The sequence below is a fragment of the Haliotis rufescens genome, unplaced genomic scaffold, assembly GCF_023055435.1.
Source record: "Haliotis rufescens isolate VD_foot unplaced genomic scaffold, xgHalRufe1.0.p SCAF_1, whole genome shotgun sequence".
NCBI classification, from domain to species: Eukaryota; Metazoa; Mollusca; class Gastropoda; order Lepetellida; family Haliotidae; genus Haliotis; species Haliotis rufescens.
The window spans coordinates 64,389,833-64,400,334 of record NW_025963779.1 but is presented as its reverse complement, the minus strand read 5'-3'; the positions used below and the strand labels follow the sequence as shown (position 1 = coordinate 64,400,334).

Here is a 10,502-nt window from a genome sequence, read left to right as displayed (position 1 = left end):
CAAGCAATGACGCATTCTATCATGAAACCGTGGTAATTCTGTTTTTTATCAAACTATTAATATCTTCATGCTTATCCGACACTTCGTCCAGTATGGCTATGACTGGCAGGAACGAAAAGATGCAATTCACCGCTATGTCGACGAGCTGGTTAACTGCTATACATACGAGATGCAGTTCACACACAATACATTTCCCATTGCATAACATCTTTTCGACATCACAGACATCGTTCAATACACCTAATAGCTACGTGAGGACCTCGTTTAGCAATAACAGGATACCCAACCCTTCGACTGATGGGGACATTTGTAGGCGTTTACACTAAAGGGCAACTGATAAATGATTTACAGTACAGATACGTAAACATTGAAAATCCGGGTCATATCGATCTGTGGAGCTAACAGCGGAAGCCTGGATGAGTACGTGAATGTAATTTTAATCCGCAGACAGAAATATTCCAGCTATATCACGGAGGATTGTACGTAATCCCGCCTGGCATGCGGTCTGTAGTTGTTAAAAGCATGACCAACTACTATCTGTGCCCAGTACGATGTCGGATGACACTATTTGTAAGAGATACACATAGTGGGTTAATGACCACCCTGTCTTTATTTTGGTAGGGTCTTCCGACAAACAATAGGTGCTGGAGACCTATTCTGACCAGGATTCACCTTGGGGGTAAGGGAACACAGCAGTAGAAACTCATTTTGATCAATAGTCCCTATAATGAACATTGATTTATGAAAACCTTCAAATCGTTCGTAATGAAAACTTGTCTTGTGAAAGGACTGGAGGAAATTACAAGTATTTGTATGGTTGTTCTGTAAGAATGGGATACCTTATCCTTATCCATTGGGGAACTGTAGTCCTCGCCACTTGACACGGAATCACGAAATAACGCGATGATTAATTGACGAAGATAGCTTCACGTGTGCTAAAACAAGCCATTCCGCCGAGTATTTCTTACAGTAATGACAAAAAATACAAGTCTGCTTTTCAAAAGATGTCAATTTTCTTCGCTATAAACATCATCACTGAGGATCGGCAGTCAGGTGACTGCTCGCGACTAAATTTAGTAGCGTGCAGCGTACGTACATTACCAGCACGAAGTGATAGAAAAGTACCTACAGAGTAGTATAAAAAACGACGTTGACCAAGATCACTGCTAAATTTTACCGCTCGCAGTCACCTGACTGTTGATTATTACCCTGATCGAAGCCACCTTATAAAACTCAATGTTTATCGCTAAGAAAATGGACATTTCTTTAAAAGTACACTTTGCAATTTTTGTCATTACTGTAGGTAATATTCCTTATCAACGGAATGGCTTGTTTTCACGTTATAAGTATTAACACACGTGCAGTTATCTTCGTGAATTAATCATGGCGTTTTTCGTGATTCTATTTCAAGTGGCGAGGACTACAATACCAGGTTCTAACGCAGAGGCATGCAGCTACTCAACGACACTGAATAGTACATGGTTCAATAAGTCAAAGTGTTTCACAATTTATAAAATTAGTTTAATGACAGTAAGTAAATATACATCATGCATAATGTTTGTAAGTGCACAGATATGTAAAACCACGTTGAATGAAGAGTTAAGTGCGCCCCGACCAGTTCTTTGAAACTGAGAAAGGGAAATCAGTTTCCAGTGTCTTTGATATGGTCCTTTGAATCAATAACGGTTGCATTCTGAAAATAGGAAACATAATGTCACTTCAAGTGAAAATATTAGTCAATATTGATTTAGCTGTCTGAAAAACCCTGTCACTTTGACTTAGAATTCAAGGTTCAAGAACTGAGAGTGGCCTCCTCTGGGGACATATATATGATTAATAAGGCCACATCCATTCTGTGTCATACTGCGTGCCACAGTGAACAGAATATAAGAACAAACAAATGAAGTCGGCTCATTATAAAATTTCTTTGGCAAATACCGCAACCATAACTAAACATAATCAATCCATTATAATTTCTATTGTGGAAAACTAAACGAGCTCACGATGGAGTCTGGCAGGAAGAGATGTTTGTATTTTTTCGTGTTTCCTTGCAATGTTTGAAAGCATTGTTCGGTTTAATAATGACTTAATAACATGAATCGTGAATATAGCATAATGTGTGATGTCATCCCTATTTGTAACCATGAAAGTAGCATCTCTGATATAGTAATCCTTGAAATATAAATACGATTAACAGCTTTTGCCTGGATAGTCAGAAAAAAAGAGGAATAAACTCAATAGTCAATATATGTACATTTGATACATTGAAATAAATATAGGGGAATACAAGCAATATCATTTTAGTAGCCATTGTAGGCTTTTATCAATGTGCTAAAGAACAATGAGGGATGGACAGAATATAATGCAATTAATGGCTAGGTTGTATAAATAATTCCAATGACACATTTCATGGGGAGGGAGCCAGCATTTTTAAAAAGGAGGGGACCAAAATATCCAAATTCTCCCTAAGATAATTTTACTGCCTACAACATTCTGCCTATGCATTTAATAGTTTTCTTCTAGGCCCAGGGGCAAACATTAGTGATATGTACTCCATCATTTCCATTCTAAACAAAGACCAATTAAGTACACTGGTCATTTGACATAGTACGTTACATTAACACTAAACAGTGAACCAATGTACATGTTTAAGGTCAATCCATTTCCAAATACATATACTATCATTATAGTTATCGTGGCAGGCTAAAGAAAGCACAGAAAGAGTGTCTACACATGTTACCGAATCAATTTTGAAAAAGTAACACGTGAAATAGTTGGTTCTTGATACACTGGAATTCGTAGCTGTTCACAAAAATAAATATACAGTTTTAATGGCCCACGTGTCATACGAGGCTTAAATTCGCTTTGAGCTTTGAGCTATGAACCACATGATCTAGGCCTACAGGAATATGAATATGAATTCCTGTAGTTCGTATCAGAGTTAGATTTTTGGCAGGAGAAACCAATAACTGTCGGAATAACGATAACATATAGCAACAATAGTAGAAATTGAAAGGGCAAATAGTCCAAAAATGACCAATATATTCCTTACCTAAATTAACATTTTTTTAGAAAGGCGTACTGACCTGTTCATGCAAGTGGTAGCCTATGTGACATTTGATTACCAACCCCAGAAGCAGGCAAAACATGATAGAATATTCTGAAACGCGCGTAGCCCTAAACAGACATTAACCAGATTACAACTTAGACTCTAATCAATTTGATCCAAAATAGGCTACACGTTACTGATATACATCTAAAACAACCAAACACAAATGCAGGAAGGGAATAAATATCAGTAGGCTACCGACCCCCCAATTGCCGTTTCTGATAAAGGGACCAGTAATCATCTGTACCGGGTTATCCACGGTGTTCAGCATGTGCAGATCAATAATTTCTAGTCTTGGCGTGTTTAAATCCCTCTCGTGTTTCGCCGACAGATACGGTGTATCATCATCGTCGTCTTCAAACCGCTGGCCTCCCAGACAAGCGAATGATGTCAGCGCTGTGGACAGTGATCGCCGTGCCCTGATGCCGATTTTTCTAAGCCTGTCCAAACTAGAACGCCTCTCCAAACTATGCCCCCTCAGTTTAACATGTTCCTCGGATTCCTCTAATTTTGAACGTTGCTCCCTTTCCAGTGTATTCTCGGGGCTTAGTTCTTCGATCAGTTCCCCGTGAATCGCTGTTTCCTTTTGCCGAGACCAACGCCAGCTTGGCACGCGCAATCGGTAGAATTTGAATGATGGGAATTTAAATGTCTCTTTGCATTTATCGTCTCCTGACTCGTGTATGGATGACTCTGACAACGCAGCTGACCCCTTTCTTGTTTCCTCCCCTGAAGAAACTGTTGCGGAAAGTGTATCATTCGAACAGTCCATGTCTTCTTGATACTCATATTTTGACCACATCGTCATATTGGAGAGTCCATCACTGTCTATTCGTTTCTTGCGTTTAGGGTGACAGTTGTCGTCATCCTCCGGGTTAAAGGTGAGCTCAAGCCGCACTGTGGTATCTGTGGCCATTATGCATGGAAACAATCACACATGGGTTCCAGTAATTCTATGTAAAGAACATTATTATTCGAAACATCAACATCGTTCCTTTCTGATTAGCAGACGATGCATCGAAGTGCGCATGCTCAGACAAGGGACGTAACTGTTCACAAACTATTTCCCCACCACCAACCAGAACTGTTGAAGACAATTGATCAATAAGTATAGAAAATGTCACGTGTTCGGTGTGCACACATGTGTATCAAACATTCAACGGCGCACTAGCTGTGCACAAATCAATTATGGAAACTCGATCCCTAAGTATGGATTGATCATGAACCATTGCAAGAATGAAATCTTTAAAAAATAATAATCACATAGATAGGGCTGTGTATTGCCCCAAATTTCGTATTGCGATATATTGCGATACATTCCTCTGTATTGCAATACGTACTGCAATATATTGTGGAAGAAAACTTATTGAGTTCTGTCCACTGTTTAAGATTCTTTTACCTCCACATTGAATCACAGTACAATCATACAAAGTTTAGCTTTATTCAAAGTAAAAAAAAGGGAAAAACCAGAACCATCAGACAAAACAGACAATTGTATATTGTGTCTGACTGGCTGTGCTATTCGACTCAAGAATAGCTGTTTAAGGCACCATAATGGTAAAGTCCAACATGCAGTAAATATTAGTGGTATCAATTCTCCAGACTCAGTGACATCATGGGTGCGTTTAGCTCATAGGTTCAGGAAGAAATGTTAGAGGTATTTATGTATAATATGGGTCCAGTGTTTGTGGTAACGTAAGTTTGTAATTGTTTATCAAAGAGCTGTTCGTGCAGTTTCATCACAATGACATCGCAGGTAAAAAGATGGACAATATTAGTTGTTTTAACTCTTTCAACACCAGTCAACCAGAAGCGTTACTGCTGTGACACCCAGTAACCAGAGATTCCTGTGTGATAGATGAAACCAACATTTATCAAAGAAAATATCTGCTTGTAAAACATCTTTGCAACTCTATATTATACACCATTTGAAAGGTCTGATCCTATTGTTTATAAATATGAAAGTATTGTTTATCACATTATTTAAATAATGCATTTACAACTTAATTATGTTCAGTCACAACGTCCAGATTAAGGACCAAGGAAGCGAAAATTTGACGATTTTCGGCAAATATACGATTTCATAAAATGCACTTACCTATTTCCTTTTTATTTTTATTGTTTACGTTATTGAAAAAGCTTTTGAAAAAGAATTATCAATAGTATCTGTCATCACCCATTTCCCGATAACAGCGCCTGTCCGCTCAGTAACATGAAGAAATACCACTGTTTTCGAGGCTTCGTATGAATAACACGTTCGTCGAAGACTGGCATATGACACATCGCTAGAAAGCTTATTCTTTCATCTTCACGCTCGTAACATCGCCTGGAGTTTTTCGTAGTTATAACAATCGATTTTATTGGATAACAATTGGTTTCTAATGACGCTTTCGCGCCAAAATCTGCTACAAGGTTTGTGATTGGTCAAATTTGAGCACGTGATCTAAGGCAGTCAATCAAATTACAGTTGTTATGAATCTTTTTGTTTATCCTGCCATTTTTTGAACATCTTAAGCAGGAAATCGCAATTTATATTAAAAATATGGTGCTTTGTTGATGTATCATGCTAGGTTACGAGCTGTGACAAAGTTTTTTCATGCATAATTTTGGCATTAAACATCGTGTCCGAGCCGAGAATTTAGGCGACGAAAGCCGATGTCATTTGATTTACATTACAAGCGATCGCACGAAAAGATGGAAATAATAACTTGGCAGTAAGTTTAACAACTTTTAGATATCTTTTTGTTGATTGTATCTATAACTTTGTATACTATATTCAAAGCTTTGCTTGAAACGTCTTTATTTTGCTCTTTGACATGTTCGATGTGGACCCGTTTTCGAAGTGCGTGTCTGAGATTTTTATTTTAAATAACATTACGGGAAATAGTGAATAATTTCTTAATCTATTGATAAAAAATGATCAATTGAAATTGAATACGTATTTCAGACATTGTGAAATGTGATAGATTTAGTAAATGAAAGATATGACTGGTAGGTTTAAAAAATTATATACTATTTTGACGTGACTACGGCTTGGCCGGTAGGGCCTATACCGGCCTACGGTGTCTGGGAATGCTTCTTGGCCGGTATTACGGGCCTACGGTGTTGAATGAGTAATAATAATTAATCATAAGCAAGTTCAATTTGAAAACACAAAATCATTGTCAATATACCGGTACATCACAAACGTATCGCGATACGTAGTTGTTTCATTTTCATATTGCGGTATACCGGTATACCGGTAATACCGTGCAGCCCTACACATAGAGTATATATAGTGCAAGACTAAAGCTTAGAAAAAATATATAATATTGACGGAAACAAGCTTCATTTAAATTAAACAGGAGCCCCAGTTGTCGAGATGGCATATACAGAACGTGTAGAAAATCTAGACTTGCTTCATTTAGGGCCATATAGCATTACAGTAAAGTTGTGTGGAAAGAAAATATACAGTCCAGTGACTGTGTGACAGACTAATATAATGCAAGGTAATAATTTACAAGTAAATGTGGGAATTTCGGGGCAGAATACGACCCCTGACGCCATGCTAAAAAGAACACATGGGACCAGGTGGTTATGAGAGCTGTCACCAGGCTGACTGTGTTTCATCATGTCCCGATGGCGTGGTTCGTTGCCCATGTCTGGTTTGCCCCGCCCAGACACGACTAGTTACATGATTAGAACTGAAATATTGCAAACTGAGGCATTTTAAACAACATTCACTTGTACACGTAGGAACATACTACAATTTCATTAATAAGACAAAATACGCACAGTCCTCTATGTCCTATAGAACATTATTAACGATCTGTAGCACACTATTTAATTACGGACTGAAATAATATCCCCACTTAAGACGATCTCCGTTCTGAAATGGTCACAGTACGTCACCTTGCTCCCCTTTCACAAAGCGATCTTAGCACTAGGACTACCGTTAACCTGTGTTAAAGTATGGGAATAACGATCATCTCGGCGCTCTCTGATCGTGTTGTGCAAGTGGACTGCATGGCCCCATTCCAGAAAGAGTTCGTAGCCCTAAGTTGATCTTTACTCCCATACTTTAACACAGACTTAGGACAGTCATACTGCTTAGATCGCTTTGTAGAACGGGGCCCCAGGCTAATATCGTGTTGACGTATATAGCGACGGCGTGGATCGTTGCTCATGCGATCAATCATCAGTTTGCCTGGTCCAGGCTCGGTTACAGTAAACTACGGTTATAACGAACTCAAAGGGACTACTAATTTTAGTTCGTTATAACCGTAGTTCGTTATATGTACATATACAGCATGACTACAGCAAGTAGTCGGGACCAAAAAGTAAGTTCGTTATATCCGTCAGTTCGTTATAAGCGTGTTCGTTATAACCGTAGTTTACTGTATATACGTGCCGCCGTTATATAGCTGAAATACTTCAAACCGTGGCGCAGATACCATTCATACAACCAAATGTGAAGGGCGTCACTAAACACAGTAAACCAGTAGCATGTTCCTTTCCGTTGTTGTATGCCCCCGTGGGGATTCCGGGTTAGAATAGGTCCCCAGCAACCTATGCTGGTCGTAAGCTGCGACCACAGTGGTCAGGCTTGGTGACTTGGTTGGTCGCTGTCATCGTACCCTGACATCTTCCCGAGGCAAGGGAGTTAACTAACTTTATAGTCAGTTAACTCACTTGCCTCAGGAAGATGTACCTTTACGGCGTGGGTCGTTGGTCACAATATGAATCACTGGATTGTCTGGACCAGACTCTAAACATGTTTACTACAAAGTGCATATCGTTGTGCATTATTCTAATGATATAAACATGTTTACTACTAAGTGCATATCGTTGTTATTCTAATAATATAAACATGTTTACTACAAAGTGCATATCGTTGTGCATCATTCTAATAATCTAACCATGTTTACTACAAAGTGCATATCGTTGTGCATCATTCTAATAATCTAACCATGTTTACTACAAAGTGCATATCGTTGTGTATTATTCCAATAATCTAAACATGTTTAGAAATTAAAACATGTTTAAATAGTGTGCATATCATTGAGCATTAAGTCAAATTTTGATAAGATATATATATTATAAGAGTAAATAAGAGTATTTATTATAAGAGTAAGAAATGCACTTTAAATAGTGACGGGGCCGTTGGTATTGTAAACACATATAATGAGTAATGTTTTTTCATCGTTTTACGCCGGTGGGCAGATGTTTGTAACAACACCTCTTGTTATCACATATCGCCAAAGAAACCAGTTTTAGACTAACGGGATAATTTATAATTGTGTCAGTTCATGCCATTAGTTCTTTTTTACTAGGATTTGTTTGTTTGTTGTTTAACGCCGCACTCAACAATGTTCCAGCTATATGACGGTGGTCTGTAAATAATCGAGTCTGGAACAGACAATCCAGTGATTGTTATCATGAGCATCGATCTACGCAATTGGGATACGATGACATGCATCAACCAAGTCAGCGAGCCTGACCACCCGGTCCCTCTAGTCTCCTCTTACGACAAGCATAGACGCCTGTTACGGCAAGCATAGACGCCTCTTACGACAAGCATAGTCGCCTCTTACGACAAGCATAGACGCCTGTTACGGCAAGCATCTGTTGCTCAAGACCTATTCTACCCCGAATCTTCACGGGGTCCCCATGACACGTAAACGTTCAGCACATTGCAAACGGCGCATGCATGATCAATACTGTTGCTTCCTTAAATGTGTTTAACAAAGTGTCTTTGGGCGTTTAGCTCCAAGAAAACAATATGTGTCTGCTCACAACCGAGTTTGAGTGACAACGGTAACACTGGCATGCTATCCCTTGCACGTGCTGTTCGAGGTCACGTGCTTCTTGGCTGTCACAAGGTTGTGTTTAGGTGCTTGATTTCCTTGGAAATGTTCTTGCCACATTAATCACTTACTTTCGTGTAATTTCCTGTAGTTTCACCTCAAAACAAAATATCCCATGCTTTTATGGCATAGTATATATTTTAAACGATCACCGCCATTGCATTCTCATACTATTTTCCGTTTTAGCATCCCAAACTCATCCGTTTTTAGGGTCCCTGAAAACTCAAGGGTTTCTTTTATAGAATTACCAGTTATTTTAGTTAACCTTATGCATAACTCTATTTCGTGGACCATATATGAGACTATCCAACAGGTAATATGTAGAAGAAGCCGAATCAGCTGAAATTACACAACCAAAGAGCTATAAATGGTTAAAGACGATTAACCCGCTTAATTTTACCCCAGCTGAAAGTAATTTGGTTGTCTAATTACGGTTTACTTTATTTTCTTTGGCGATGATAATTTTGTGACTTATGAGTTATTAATATTGGGAAATAATGTTTTATCAATCTGTTCACAGTGTCTTTTCTATATTACGGCTTAACAGCAATATGTGTGTGGTTTGTTTGTTTTTTAACGCCGCACTTCTAGACATATATGGGGGTGGTCGGGTAGCCTAGTGGTTAAAGCGTTCGATCGTCACGCCGAAGACCCGGGTTCGAATCCCGACATGGGTACAATGTGTGAAGCCCATTTCTGGTGTCCCCCGCCGTGATATTGCTGGAATATTGCTAAAAGCGGCGTAAAACCAAACTCACTCACTCACTCTAGCCATATATGACGGCGGTCTGTAAATAATCTAGTCTGGACCAGACTAGCCAGTGATAATTACTCACTCACTTGGAAAGCATAACATGAAGCTTTGCAGAAAAATCAGACATGACTGCCGAACCGGTGCCTTTTGCTTTTCGTGATCTGTCTGTATTTTGTTAAACTTTTCGTTCAAATGTTAGATACAGGTTTCACTTCCGGAACATAACTCATTAGTTTAAAACAGTTTATATATATATACATCCGGCAACATCTGAACGGGTGCCTATTGCTATTCAGGAATTTAAAATATTCATGGGGCGTTGGGTTAGCCTATAGTGTTTGCTCGTCACGTCGATTTCCACATGGGTACAATGTGTGAAGCCCATTTTTGGTGTCCCCTCGCCGTGATATTGCTTGAATATTGCTAAAAGCGGCGTAAAATCCAACTCTTTTACTGTCTCTAAATATTCAACTGTAGGCTGTATCTATAGTCTGTCTTGCAGACCCTGAAACAAATATATATCAAATACAGCCCATGCAAGTCTATAATGTTTGGCAAGTCTAGATTACTGCAGTATCTGAAAATGAAGAGAGTCACTGGGCTCCCTTTTATTATATTTTTTATTAAGATAACTGAACAACTGTTTTTTTTCTGTACGATATGTTCATTTCAGAGACTAGATGTTAGTCAAGCTGTGTGTCCAGTGTCAGACTTCTATAATACTGAGGAATTGTGAGAACTGGGCATACGTTTTGAGTAGGTTATGTTTTAAGAATATATATATATATATATA

General features: G+C 38.7%; 1 protein-coding gene across 1 annotated transcript; it reads right to left on the bottom strand.

The window, feature by feature from the left end:
- Positions 1-1,504: 1,504 nt before the first annotated feature.
- LOC124142401 lies at positions 1,505-4,151 on the bottom strand. The gene is made up of 2 exons (XM_046510855.2): positions 3,357-4,151; positions 1,505-1,693 (listed from the first exon to the last, which is right to left on the bottom strand). The coding sequence occupies exons 1-2, from the start codon at positions 4,023-4,025 to the stop codon at positions 1,643-1,645; spliced, it is 720 nt and encodes a 239-aa protein (XP_046366811.1). The 5' UTR covers positions 4,026-4,151; the 3' UTR covers positions 1,505-1,642.
- Positions 4,152-10,502: the final 6,351 nt, after the last annotated feature.